We start from the raw sequence: 14,943 nt of genomic DNA, 5'->3' as shown, positions 1-14,943 counted from the left end.
CATGGCACAGGAGACCTCGTGTGAAATTTGGAAATGCCACCAGCTTTGTCAAAACAGCTCCATTTGACACCTTGGGAATGAAAACAGGCTGTCAAGGATGAGGGATAGGGCAAGGTCAACAAGTTAAATTGTATTTAACAGTAACAGAGTGCAAGGGTGGAATTTTCCTTTAAGAAGCGCACATTTAGCTGTTAGCCCTGGGCTGTGCCTCAAACATAGGTCTCCTCCATTGTCACAAAATACCAATGATCTTGACCTCGTGTGATGCTAGATCGCATCTCCAACTCACTCCCTCCTGCAGAAAACCTGTGATGCAAATTCACAGAGTTTATATTTAGCCTGTCTTTCATAAGTCTGCTATTCCCAGACGCATTCCCAGTGGCTAAATGGAAAATGTGGACCAGCTCTGTGCTATTTCACACATGTGGACTTATTAGCATTGCCAGTGGCTAGATTTTCTATTACTGCACGTGTCTTTTATGTACTTGAATTACTCATATTCCAACATTACTAAGTTCACTCTCTCAATCAAAGCAAAGATACGAGTCAAATGACCGACATTTACTCCCTTTTCTGCCTTTTTTTCCTACAGCATGTTTCTAAGGATGAAGCCAGTCTCATGGGATAGCCATGTTTTGTCTCCATGACAGCTAGATCACTCAGCCCTCTCTGCAGTGACCTCTGCACAGCAAAGGATGCTGGGAAATAATGAGCACTTTTATCCCAGTCAGGATGACAAAGATGGGGAGGATGAGGAGGAGGAAGAGGAGCAGGGAAGAGAAAACAGAAAAGAAGAAGGTGAACGTGACATGGAGAATGGACGACTAGAGTATCTGGAGGAAAAGGAGATGACAGGAGGACGACAATCCTGGGAAGGGAAAGGCGGTGAGGTGGTGAAACCAGCAGCCATTGTGGTCGGTCGACAGAGAGTAGATCGGCCGCTGAGGCCGGGCAATCACGGCAACAGGGGGATCCCTTACATGCCCAATATAGCCCCGCTACATCATCAAGCTGCCAATAAGCAGCAGTATTTCATGGCAGCAAAGAAACGAGCCTTCATGGAGCGCAGCATGACCACAGTGGCTCCACTGGAGGACACTTACTTGACCATGATGGTGTTCCGCATTGGAATCCCCGACATCAAACAAACAGTAGGTGCATCAAAGACACTGCTCGTAACGTGTGTGTGAAATTCATGAAAGGCGGAGGCCCGCACAGCCGTCCCTGGAGCTTCTTGACTGATCATTTAAAAGTGAATAAAGTAGCTGAAGCAGAATTTTTTGAAGAAAAAAACTTGTCAAAACCAGTCCAAATTTTAAAAGTTTAGTCCTCCCTGTCAAAGAAAAAATAAAAAGAAAGAAGTCTCCCTCACACTGCACTGGAGGTCTTTCCAAATGAGGAAGTAGTTCAAGCCAAGTCTCCCTGGTATTACTGCCTCAGAGACAGAGAGTTTTAATGTGACAAACAGAATTTCAAAAATAATATCTCAGGCTATTTAAACCATTAAGGCAGGTATACATTTAGTTAATGTTGCTGTTTCTGATTCTGATGCTATGATCAACTGCAGACAAAAAGCTCGAAAAATGTATTTTTTTTATATTTGTGACTATTAAAGAAAAGAAAAGGGCAACAGCCATTTAATGAGAGCTAAACACTGGGCTTTGGTCACCACCTTCGCTATTACCTCCCCTAAAACTCAGAAGCTTTTCAGTTTTCTCCCTGTCTTTTGATTTGCTTCCCTCCCTTCCCGCTTCTCTTCTAAAATCCAGCCGTTTTCCATCCTTTGAGTTAAAACACGTCAAATAATACTGATGCGTTGCTGATTCTACGTCTGTTTCAAATTATTCACAGAAAACACTACATGGGTGGCTTGAAGCATACAATTTTTTTTATATAAGTCAAACAGTGTGCACAACTGTAGAAGCACATCTCTAATTTCAAGGCTTTTCCATTCCAGTTATCCCGCGGGCTCAGAGATGAGTCCCAAAGGGAAGTAGGAACTCACACAGAGCTCAGCTTGTGCTGAGCACCCTGCAAGGGAAAACATATTCAGTCAACAACACCATGCAAGCATCTGCCTTGGGTCAGGTGGTCATAATTAGCTTCCAAAACTGAAGTTAGTCTCATTTCACACTTTGAAGCAGCTCTCAGCCTTACGGTGGCAGCAGGCGAGAATTGGCCAGCCCACACGCACCATATCCAGGTGAGAATGGGTGCCCCACTGTAACCCCTCCCCCATCCTCCTTTCTCCATTTTCAACTCCCTGAACATGCCGACTGTTCTACATGTCAGCTAATCTGCCCTCAATACAACAGTAATTGCTAATTATTTAATAGGTTTTTAATGAGTTTTGGGAGAGCTGAGGAAGTGAGTGACTGTCGAAGGGAAGAAATATGTGGAAGGCGTCTCTGTTCTCAGGTTTCCATCAGCCACAGGCAGCGTACCGAGATCCACACATCACTGACAAACACTCGGCACTGCAAACCCGGAAGCTGAAGTATTATTGAACAGAATTAAAAAGGGATAAAGAGAGGGGCTGACTTAGACAGACTGAAGAAAGGGGGGGGGGGGGGGGGGGGGGGGATGAAAAGAGAGGAAAATATGTGCTGTAATAGTGCACACTGAAGATCTAAATAATAAAAACTGCCAGAAACATCTCAGGAAAACTGCATTAAAGAAGAAACGATGAGGAAAGAAGCAGCACTGTTATATACAGTATACATTACATTAGACCTCACTCAGAGGGATTAGCCACTCTATCTCTGTTTTACACACACACACACACACACACACACACACACACACACACACACACACACACACACACACACACACACACACACACACACACAAGAAAAACCACTACACTGCACAAGTGCACTCCAATAAGAAGGCACACACAGACAGTTTATAGCTCACTTATATGCATGCACATACACACAGTCATGCTCATCCCTATCATGTGGTTAACCTCCCAGGGACCACCAAGACATTGCTACGGCAACGGGTGCCTGCCTCCACTAATGAACTGGTTGCCATGCCAATAGAGTTTGCTACACTATCAAATAGGGCAACCGAGTGCGGGCTCGAGGGGGGCAGAAGGGACATGGAAGTGTGCTGAGCTGTGCAGTTTTACTCACAGCCCTCTGAAATGGAACAATAGTATGGATACATACATCTCTCACACCTCTCAGCTCTCCTGCTGTTCAAGCTTCCAATCAGCTCGAGCTCCATGTCCAGAAAGATGTCTTTCCTGTGGAACTGCACAGAAATGGAAGAATATGAGGAAATGGACAATGCAACAATCACAGTGAAATCATGTTAGGAAATCCACACACACACACACACATAATACATCCGAGGTGTTTTGTAATTGTAGCCTTTGGGTGTATCCACAAAGTTTGCTCCTCCTCTTCTGGATAATGGAGTAAACTGGACAAGGAGGGAATAGCAAAATATTTATGTGAGTTTTACTTCTTTATTAGCAGAGAAAATCAAAAAATAGGGCATAAAAATGAAAGTGAAATAGATCCAAATAACCTGATACCACAGACTAAAAGGACAGAATGAGTCATCTTATAATTCATGAATGTGGCAGGTGATTCATTAAAAGTAATGCATTCATATTTTGCACGTCACACTCATATACATTCATCATGGACAAACTCCTTTTAGCCTTCAGAACTGCCTTAATTCTTCCTGGCTCAGATTCAACAAAGTGGTTAAGACATTCATCAGAGATCTAGATCTCCATATTGACATGATAGCGCCACACAGCTGCTGCAGATTTGTCAGCTTCACACCCATGACTTTGGAGGCAATTTGAATACAGTGAGTGAACTCAGGGTCATGTTGAAGAAAGTAGTTCAAGATACGTGTTGTCCTGCTGGAAACAGCCATCGGAGACTAGGTAGACTGTGGTCATAAAAGGACTGCAGACAGGCTGCGGTGTTTAAATAATGCTCGGTTGTTACTAAGGGGGCCAAAGTGCTCTGAGAAAATATTCTCCACACCATTACCTTAACAGTTAATACAAGACAGGACTGATGGGACTCATTAAACAAGGAAATGCTTTTCCAGTCTTCTGTTGGAAAGTTTGATGGGGTGTGCATTCAGAGATGCTCTTCTGCATATCTTGGCTGTAACGAGTGCTGACTGGGGATAAAACTTATGTGTAAGTTCAATAAGGAAGATCAGCTTCTAGTCTGTTTTTACATCGCTATCACTTTCCCACGCTCTCAGTACTTACAGCATTACACTAGTCCAGTCATCTTTTTATTTACCTTCTTTGAGTCAATCAGCCACCACTCTGCGTGGTTTAAATCTCAGTGCTCTGTCATTCTTCCTTTCAGACTCTCATTCATGCAACCCATCTCGTTTCCATCTCCACCTCACTCTCAGTTTTCATCTTCATCACCATCAACATCTAGACTCCGGGGGTCCTGTCCTAAATCCTATCACCTATGGGATTCTGTTCTGCCATGATGGGTCATCTGAGTCTAATCGCCAGATTAATTTGTCAACAAGGCATTTTCAAGTAGAGAACTGGAGAGCTCACTCACAGGATATTTTCTCTTGCTAACATCAGTCTCTGTAAACCTCAGAGATGGTTGTGTGGGAAATCCCCACATTAGATGAGTAGTTTAAAAAATACTCAGATCAGCACGTCTGACACGAACAACTTTATAACATTCAAAGTCCCATAAATCACCTTTCTTCTCCATTCTGATGTTTGACCTTCAGCATGTCATCTTAGCCATGTCTACACGCATAATACATTGAGTTAAGTGCATATGGGTCATGTATCTAAATTTCTTAAATAAAAAAGGACCTTACTATGATTTTATTGAGTAAATTACAAAAACACTGCAGCACTATAGTGCAGTTAGCGATCCACAAGGGCATCCTGTAAAGCTATCTAACGTACAGACAGCTAACTGGGCTCATCAACATCTGATTTGAAACACTAGGTTGTTCTTGGTGCTCAAAGCACTGAAAATATCCATTAAAAATGTTTTGACAGAGGTACACTACAACAGCTGTAAAACCTGTATATTTTTAACCACTGTTTCAACCTCAGTACAGGTGTACTATCGCCCTCTAACCCCGCCCCTGTCCTGTCCGTTGTCTGACAGAGATGTCTCCAGTTTGATCAGGACTGCACAGTGTGGAACGCTAAGCAGCAGATCATCTGCTCCCTCAGTGAGTCCCTATGGGACGTCTACAACTATGGCCTCTTCCAGCCAGCTGGAGAGGGACGGGACGCCAAGTTCCTGGAGGAGGAGAGACCCCTGAGAGACTACTCACAGTCCTTCGAGAAAGGGGTGCCGTACCTGGAGGTAGGAAAGGGAGCTGTGACCCAGTGTAAGGCCCCCTTAGAGGATCACTTGTTTCTCTCTTTCTTAAAATGATGTAAAATGATGTAAAATCTAATATTGATTGATTGATTTTTGTATAAATATTGTTGTACTGCAAACAATTTCATTTCTCAGAACAGTGATGATGTATTTGTAGTTCTTCAGCTGGAAGTAATCAAATATCAGATTCCCCTAATTCCTGCTAAACTTACAGAAGTTGTGACCTAAGTGCACTTGTTATTACTCTACAGTGATGTTGTGTAGATTCTTTTATGGGTTTTGAATAATCTTGCTAAAAATTAGTGATCAAAAAAGCAAACGTAAATACAGATATGTTTTTAATGATTTGTACTTTCTGTAGAGAAATGAAGTATCCTGTATGATACTCTGAAACTTTTTTTTCTCATAACTGGGTAAGGAAAGTCTAATTGCAGGCAACTTCAAATTGCATTGTGTTTATTAGAATCCCCCTGCATCACAGAGTGAGTGGACTGCGTAAATGAAATCCTTACAAAACTGGATGGATTTAAATGCATTACGTATATTATGTAACCTGCTAATTACATTGTATTGCCTGGCTTTTTGGTAAGTGGGTTGTGAGACAGCATGAATCTGAGGTTTCCTGCTGTAATACAATTATCTCACAGTGCCCTCTGGTGGCTCAGCTCCTGTATGTGCTGCTGAGTTGGGCGGGGCTGGAAAGAGCATCTTCTTTAGCTCAAAAGTTTAGCTTCAAATTAGAATGTTTATATTCCTCAAAACGTTTGAGATGGGGTCCTGTCTGCATACTGATGAGGCCTTGTAACTGCACTCTCCACACACCCCACAGCAGACTGCATAGAGTTTAGGCGTTTTTGACACTAAAGTAAAGACAGAGTCAGTTAGAGTCATGGTAAGGGAAGTCATATTAAAGGAAGTAGAAACAAACAGAATGTATTATAAGCATCATTTAAAAATATAGCATTTGTTCCACTAAGTACATCTACCTGTTAGTTCCTGTTGTACTGCTGCAGTTGTTTTACTGAGACTTTTAGGGCTGATTGCTTTTGTATTGTGGCTGCTAAACCCATCTTTGTTTGGTTTTCTGGGGCATAGTGCAAGGTGCAGCTCAGCTCTGAGCTGCTAGACAGAAATTTCTTACCTCAAAGCTCCTCAGCTGTTAACTGATTTGGTGTGAGGACTACACACCCAGTCAGGTGGTTTCCAAGTAAAAAAAAAAAAAGCAAAACCAGCCAAACACAGTACACTCATTAGTCTCATCTGTTCAAGAACAAATTTAAGGCTGATGTTTTTTCCTCTTCGGATCTTTATTCCTTCCAAAATAGAGACATTAAGAATACGACACATTAACACTCTGCTGCCTCAACACAAGAACATCAGTGGAAAACAATAGAAAAAATATTTTAAAATGAGCAGTTTGCAGTGCGTTCAGACCCTTTTACTCTGTGATAAACCAGTCTTAGAATAACGCAGTGGGGCATATAATCAGTGTAATGAGGGACTAATGTGCAATCTGTCAGTTCCTGAGATGTAAATCACCTTATATGATAAATTAATCTTGCCAGTGTGATTTAAAGGAAACTGCATTAATAGTATTATTATTTTAAATGTCATTAATCAAACCTTAACCAATGCATTGTGGAAAAAAAGCCCCCATTAATCATTAATCTAACTTAATAGAGCCCTTCCCTAGATCCTTTCTAAAGCTGTGCGCGCAAACCGCTCATTTGCATCACTTTGCTTGCGCTTAAATTATCATAATTGAAACATCAAATCCAACTTATTACATTGTGAGGCTGAAGAGTTAACCATTTTTAGCCTTTTCTCAAAACGTAAAAACAAATCTGACACAAATATTTTAAAGAAGCCAATTATGGAGTCATTCTAGCGACTCCGAGTGGGAGAACAGATCTCTGGAAACAGCGAGAGTTCAGAATAATGGTGCTTTCTCTGAACTACGGTTTCACAGCACAAATTGTAATCATTTTGTTATATCCTCCAGTGTAGGCTATCACCAAGAAACTGAACAGCTAAGTACCATTATCCTCATTTTCATGTGTGCTATGTTTTCCGGTCTTCAGTTTAGGTACAAAACCAGAGTCTATAAACAGACCAATCTGGATGAAAAGGCTCTCGCTAAACTCAGCACAAAGGTATTTCTTTTTTTTGTGTGTGTTTTTTGAACTTTGTTGTTTTGTGCTTAATTGCATTCAGCAACTTCTTTCCTTACGCTCAGGCCAGTCTGAAGAAATTTCTGGATTACATTCAGACCGGAGCAATAGACAAAATGGGAAAAGTCCTCGATAAAGGTCTTGATCCGAACTTCCACGACCCTGACACCGGAGGTGAGTTTTACCTTTATTCTTTGCCAGTAATATTTAGCAATATCAAGAGCATACAAGGGTGAACTTTCATTCTCACCTTCTCTGTGGGTCAGAAACCCCCCTCACTGTGGCCATGCAGTCTGGCCTGTCGGTGGAGGGCATCAGGGTCCTGGTTCAGGGCGGCGCTCACTTGGACTTCAGAAGCAGAGACGGCATGACGGCCCTGCACAAAGCTGTTAGGGCTCACAATCACGCTGGGCTGCTGGTAAGGGCTAAAAAAGTTAGAGTCACACGCATGCAGAGTACAAACACACTCAAGTAGAGCGGGCGGTGTGGACAAAATAAATTAAAACGGAATAATGATTCTAATTAAAGGATAAAAGAAAAATAGCATAAATGCCCCATGGAAACAGGCTGTTACCTTTGAAGATAATTACAGAGGTGGGTCATATGATAATAATTTCTAAGTGGTTTTCTCTTGGCTTTATGTCTCTCGCGTTCTTATTGGTTAGTGTACACTTGTGAGCGCTGTTCCTTTTCTTTGAATAAACTACGAGAATTTTCCTCTTTTGTAGTTCTGAGAATTGCCTCAGCTGCGGGTTTAGTCACACACCAAATGTTTTGTAATGTGTGTAATTGTGATAACATTTCTTTCTCTTCTCCTTTTTTTAAATTATTATTATATAGACAACACCACCTCCACCATACACACACGCACATACATATACACCCCACCCCCACTCATCACAATAACTTTGTACCACATGCACTTATGGTACATGTGATGTACTTATATAAGAAGCCAAACTATCTGTAACATTTCATATTCCTGTTGCATTGTTTTAGTATTTGATTTAATAATTGCTGTGAAGAAAATCTATTAAGCCTTTGTTATATTTTACTACTCTACACATTCACAGACACTTCGTTAAAATAATCCTTGTTCTTTGCCCTCCGTGTGTCAACTTGCCAGGCTCTCTTGTCCCTCGGAGCATCTCCAGACTCCAAAGACCGCTGTGGCCTGACCCCGCTGTACCACACTGTGCTGACAGGGGGTGACACTTCCTGCTGTGAGACCTTGCTCTATTACAGGGCAAAGCTGGGCACAAGGGACGAGAACGGCTGGGACGAATCCCATCAGGTAAGCTTAGATTTTTAATCAGCTACAAATGCAAATCAATCACCCTGTGCGCCTCTTTGCTGATTCCCACGATTCACAGTTTTCATCATGTCTGTTTCATCATAGTTAAATCCCGTCTGGTTTCTGTCTCCTTCATGTTAACTTAAGCAATGCACCAACATTTCCCTTTCTTATTTATGTGACTGATGAGATCTACCATCACCTTCAGTGTCTCTCAGCCTTTTCTCACACCTCTCTCCTCCCTGCCTTCCTCACTCGTCTCTCCATTCTCTCTCCTTCCTCCCCTCCTTGTCTCTCTCCATAGCACAGGGATGAAGAGGAGTTTGGAATGGAAGAAATACATAAGGTACCCTTCATCCCACCATCCCTTCATCCCTAACAGAAAGCCATGCTGTGACTATTACGTAAATAAACCAAAAGGGAATGAAGTGACCACACTGTTTCCTCGAACCCGTTCACGTCTCGCTCATCTTGAGATGAGTCCAGTGCAGAAAGAGCATTGTATCTTAGCTCTTTCTCTCAGCGTAGATATGTGTGCATTGCCTACATTATGTCTCTGTGACATTCTGGGAAATTTGTGTTTGCACTGCAAGCCGGTTGTCATGGTATTTTATTTTGGTTTTGCCGTGCTCTGTGTTTTCTTTACTTTGTACGTATCTTGTGATATTTTAATCCCTGCAGAAAAATATGAGGGAACCTCTCAGGCTGCTGAAGGCTCATTTCTGTTGTTTTAATGGCTTTTGTTCCCTTTCTTTTCCACTGTGGTGAATTGTAATTTGCTCTCACCTCTTTGTTTTCTGTTAGAGTACTGTGTGACAGATTTCCCCTTCCCCTATTTTTTGTATCTCTTTTTTCAATGTCTTTCATTTTCTTCCCTATTCTCTTACACCATCTTCTCCTTATCCCGTTTGAAACCATTCTCTTTAGTCCAACTTGTGTCCTTCTATACTTTATAATACTGGGGATATTTCTATCATACTCTTGACATTAAAAGGCTTGCCAGAATGGTTTTGCACAACACTTGGAGCATCTGCTGTTTTATGGGGCAGACACCACTTCTCAAAATGCCTCAGGGAACACTGCGCTTCACATTTCTGCCCTGTACAACAAGGCAAGTATGGCAAAAAGATCCCCTATTAAACTATTATTACCGTAATGTTTGCTGTTATATCTTCTACAGATGTTAACCGATTCCTTTTCCTCTCTGAATCATCAGGAAAGCTGTGTCCGTGTTCTTCTGTACAGGGGGGTGAATAAGGAGGCGAAGAACAAGCATGGTCAGACCCCGTTTCAGGTAAATGTTTTAAAAAATAATCCAGAGTTTTGAGGAACATGTTTTGCTTTTTTATTATCCTGTCTGCAGAGTGAAATTGCATTTGTAGAGTAGCTTTTACCTGCTGGAACAAATAATATTTCAGTTTGTCTTTGTTGTTTGCAGCTAGCTGTTTTGTCTGGTCATTTTGAACTCGGGGAAATCATCAAAAACCACAAAGACTCTGATATAGGTAAGCTTCCCTGGCAACTGTTTCTTCTGCAGGGACTTTCAAACGTCACTTCCCAACACCTGTCTGCCTTGCTCTTTCCCAAATATATAATCCTAACAATGTACCTGTTTTCTCCCTCCCTTTCATCCTGTCACACCTCACATATTCACCTGTACCGTCACACCAAACCTCTGCATCATGTTATGTCTTCAGTGCCGTTTTTGGAGTCACCAAAGTTTGTTCCAAAGCGAAAAGAAAGTTCCCACACACTGCCCCTCCCTTTGCTTCATTCCCACCCCCTACTGCGTGCCAATAGTGATAACACCATGACCCAGTCTGACCCTCTGGCCCTGCCCAACAAGGCTGCGACCAATCCCAACCCAGGACAGGTACTGTCCAGCATTAGGTGGATGTCCATGATTTGATCTTTTGTAATAGTAGCTCGCTTGATGATTTCTCATCATCTGAAGTGATCAATACTGACGTTCTCCGTGGGGCTGTTTTTTGCAGGGTCATCGCAGAGCCTCAGTGGGTATGAGAAGCTCCAGCAGCCCCAGAACTCGTACCCGTTCACCCTCCAGAGGGAGAGGAGGCCAAAGTGACACAGAGGAGAGGCACAGGCAGCCACGAGGCAGACAGGGGTAAAGAAGCCTGCTGGGATCTTAATCTGACTAGGTCCTTTCAGGCCATCCAACAGTAGGAAGTCAGTCATCTCCAATTATCATTAGCTGCATGCAAAGAAATTACTATTTATGTCTCAGATGCATACCTTTTACTATTTGCAATTGCAAGAAGGTCACATTTGTTTATATGTGGTATAAATCGGCGTTTTTGTGTAAACAAAAGAAATTTAGGATACATTCACTTTACCTTAAAAAAGAAGGTTTAAAAATGTATACACAAAAAAGACTTAGTTAAGCACACAAGTTCTTTATGCTATGGTTAGCAACTATATAAGAAACTAACAATCTCACGATGTTAATGTGTGCATATTTACTATTGTCTATATTTACCTCCACTAAAGAGGTTGTGGCTTTGGTAGCATTGCGTGCGTGTCATTTTTTTTTTTTGTCTGTAAACACAATAAAGCGAAACATTTTGCATGACTTATGATAAACCTTTGTAGGGATGTAGAGTGAGGTCCCATTACAATTCATTATAATTTGGCTTACATCCACCAAAGTCTTCAAGGTAAAAAAAAAAGCGGATAAAAAGGCTTAAAACTTAGAAACTATCAGTCTAATATAATAAATGTGTATTGTCAACATACCAAAAGTAACATATAAAGATTTAAAATATAATGTTACATTTGACCTCTGACCTCTCTTTCAAGGTCAATAAATTGATCTGAAGATCAAAGTGATAATAATGCTATACAGAGCTATTATAAATTATGTGTCTTACTTTCATTTGTATTGACAACATAGACAAATAGGGATTCTAAATATCACTTTACTTCAAACTTCTGACCTCTTCCTTCAGGTCAAATAAGGTCAAAGTTTCATAAAATGTTTATTATCTTTAAAACTGTGCTTCAAATTCTACTGCCTTTGTTTGTACCAACAACATTTAGGAGAGGATCCTGTTATATGTGGATTCTAAATATCTATCTCTAATCTCTAAAAAATATAGTAAGTGTACATCCAAATTTCATGTTTCATTTGACCTCTGATTTCATATTTACACTTCACATTATTTCAAGTTGACCTCAAAATGTGTCATATCTTTAAAGAAGGTACTGTCAAGAGAAAGACAATGAGCTCCCAAGTTAGTTAGAAATATTTCTACCATGACCTGAATCACTGAAAACCTACACAGACATACTTTAGTATAATACAAAGTGTCCTTGTGATTTTTATTGCACTAAAAACTACTTAAAGTTTGTTTAAAAAATGAAATGAATAGATACAAAATATAATACCATTCCCTTAAAAGTGAATACTGCCCAGAGAGTGAGCTGTCTTGGCGGAGGTTTGTACTCTTGTTTGATTTGTGTGTTAGAACTAAAAATAAGTGCAGCAGCACCATTAGAACTGAATGTATTTTGCTGGTAACTGACCAGTACTGACCAATATCATAAACTGGTGTTATAATGAGCCCTGCCAGACTGGTGACCTATCCAGGCTGTACCCTGCCTCTCATCCTAAGGCAGCTGAGATAGGCTCCAGCATGACCCTGAATTGGATAAGTGGAAGAGGATGGATGGATGGAAGGATGGATGGATGGATGGATGGAGGGATGGATGGAGGGATAATTATTAGATGTGCTTAATCATTCATTCTATTTTGGCCCAATCCTTCCAACATCAGAAATGTTGATCGGGTCAAAGCAGTGACTCAACCACTGTACAAAAATGAAAGAATAAATCCCTGGTGATAAGAAAAAATTAATAGTACTTGATGCATGTGATGTGTCAAATTCTGAAATATAGTGACAGAAATTTATGAAGTTAAATGTTAGACAAACTATATATATAACTAATATCATTAGTTTTGTGCAAAATGAAGGGAAGGAGCTGGTTTTGTTGACTGAAATTGTCAGAAGTTTCTACAGTATGCACCTGTCATGCTAAATACTAGACGCTGTTGTGTAAATACACCAGCACAGAATAAAATCTTACTGTTGGTATGACAGATTAGCATGACTCAGCTGTCTCTGATGTGGCCTGACAGGCTGTATGTTGTCTCATTTGTTTTTCCACAGTGTGCCACTCAGTCTTATCTCTTGGTTTTCTAATGCACTCACTGCGCTTGTCTCTCTGCAGTGCGACCTCGGCGGGTGGCGGCGGGGGTCAGATGAAGCGCATGTACAGCGCAGTTCCAGGACGAGTGTACGTGGCCACTCGTGGCCACTCTGCCAGTGGAGACCGAGAGCTCTCGCTGAACAAGGGGGACAAAGTCAAAGGTGAGAAAAGCCTAGAATTTTCACATGCTGAACAATTTCTACTCTGCTGAGTAGAAGTAACCAGTGGAATCATGTCATGTTATTGTTTAGCAGGGCAATATTTGAGTCCTAGATAATTCTTTGTTATATAAATTTCTAGTCATGCTGCTGCGATATAGTTTACTGAATAAAAATTTAGGCTGTTGTTTAGAGGAGATGTAGATGAGAAGGAAAGAGGTTTGCTGAAAAAAGTGAAATGAGAAGGATCAGCATCCCAGTTCATCACAACAAAAATGTAAAATATTTCTGTCCTTTTGTCTGTTTCAGTGTTAAGTGTAGGAGAGGGTGGATACTGGGAGGGAACAGTGAAAGGACGCACTGGCTGGTTTCCTTCGGACTGTGTGCAAGAAGTACCAGCTCCCAGCAAAGACAATCGACCAGGTGAGATAAGCACCAAATTGAATGTTCTGGAGACTGATTGTAAAGCTAACATACAGCAGTGCTGTGCCTGATGGGAGAAGACAATTACTCATTCATGTTAAGTATGTCAAAAGGTGGGTTAACAAGGCACACGCGCGCACATATAGTACATGGATTAGTGAAGGGACAAGCTAGAAAACGGGTTGCATATTTCCTTAGGCTGGAATTATCTTTTAAACTGTTGTAACACCCACATGTCACACTCATGTTCAGTAGTTGGTGCTTTCGGTAACAACCAGTGCTACATGCATGTGCAGCAGAGTTATTCACTTGTCTTCTATTTTCACAGCTGCTCACACAAGAAGCAAACCATATGCCACGCTGAAGAGACAAAAACAGGGTGTAAATGCATTTGACTGCTGACGACACAACACTTCAGCACAAAGACAGAGAAGGTGTCATGGCGGTAGCTGAATGTTTGAATTGGACATATGTTTTGCCTGCATGTGCCTTCCTTGCAGAGACGCGCAGCGAGAAAGCCAAGAGGAAGCTCTTCCGTAACGTCACCGTTGGAGCCTACGATGGCACTGATGGCCCCAGGTACAAAAGAAATGCTGCTGTGACTTTCATATTCTGTGCAAAAAGGGTAGTAGTCATTAAGTGAGATGGGGTGGAAAGTGCTTTAATCTATCAGGAAATCAAGTCTTAACACAATCAAATTGTGGTGTTTAATCTGGATTACACTATCCTTTTATTCTTGGATGCTACTAGAGTAGCTTTGTTTGATTCAAAGCTCAAAATAATCCATATTTATCATATTCAGGGTCTTGTTCCAGCACCTCAATTCATCCATTATCTCAAACAAGCTCCTTTAAGGCCTTTTTGAGACTTCTATCATTGAGCCAACTTTCTTCTGATTTGCTGCAAAAGAAAGTGGGTGGGTGACACTTTTGTGCTCAGAGCCAGAGCTGTGTGCCTGAGATGACCATATTGGGGTTTTCTGATCTCAATGATCTAATCTAGATCCAAGAGTAGAGAAAAACTTTAGAACACAGAGGAGTAGAGCAATCTAAAGTCAGAGCTTTTGGCTCATATGGATCACAGCACATATGTTATATGGAAAAAGCGACCTGCAGATTACACCTACAGGAGCTGCTTAGCCATGGAAACCCATGCTACGAAGCTCCGAGGGTAGACTGATGTGCCTATGTTAATGCAAGAGAAGGTTTGGCACTCTGCAGTTATAATGCAGTTATAGCATATGCGTGTCAGCACTCGGTGTCCCCGGTCGACAAATTTACGTTGCTGTGGTTCTGAAATGCACACTCAAATTC

General features: G+C 41.3%; 1 protein-coding gene across 1 annotated transcript in view; it reads left to right on the top strand.

Annotated features, from left to right (window-relative positions):
- The window catches only part of LOC146381840 (SH3 and multiple ankyrin repeat domains protein 1-like), a 47,543-nt gene that overhangs the window by 13,904 nt on the left and 18,696 nt on the right, over positions 1-14,943 (top strand). Inside the window, exons 4-18 of the mRNA XM_084937982.1 lie at positions 593-1,151; positions 5,136-5,339; positions 7,439-7,510; positions 7,594-7,702; positions 7,795-7,946; positions 8,655-8,822; positions 9,127-9,168; positions 9,817-9,933; positions 10,039-10,116; positions 10,261-10,327; positions 10,520-10,695; positions 10,817-10,947; positions 13,071-13,210; positions 13,517-13,630; positions 14,131-14,209. Coding sequence (XP_084794108.1) covers positions 696-1,151; positions 5,136-5,339; positions 7,439-7,510; positions 7,594-7,702; positions 7,795-7,946; positions 8,655-8,822; positions 9,127-9,168; positions 9,817-9,933; positions 10,039-10,116; positions 10,261-10,327; positions 10,520-10,695; positions 10,817-10,947; positions 13,071-13,210; positions 13,517-13,630; positions 14,131-14,209 — 2,105 coding nt within the window. The 5' untranslated portion in view covers positions 593-695. The remainder of the gene's footprint in view (positions 1-592; positions 1,152-5,135; positions 5,340-7,438; positions 7,511-7,593; positions 7,703-7,794; positions 7,947-8,654; positions 8,823-9,126; positions 9,169-9,816; positions 9,934-10,038; positions 10,117-10,260; positions 10,328-10,519; positions 10,696-10,816; positions 10,948-13,070; positions 13,211-13,516; positions 13,631-14,130; positions 14,210-14,943) is intronic.

Source organism: Perissodus microlepis, chromosome 8 (assembly GCF_051167445.1).
Source record: "Perissodus microlepis isolate ML-2025 ecotype Zambia chromosome 8, ASM5116744v1, whole genome shotgun sequence".
Lineage (NCBI taxonomy): Eukaryota > Metazoa > Chordata > Actinopteri > Cichliformes > Cichlidae > Perissodus > Perissodus microlepis.
Note: the sequence above shows the minus strand (reverse complement) of the source record. Positions and strands in the feature narration are given on the sequence as shown.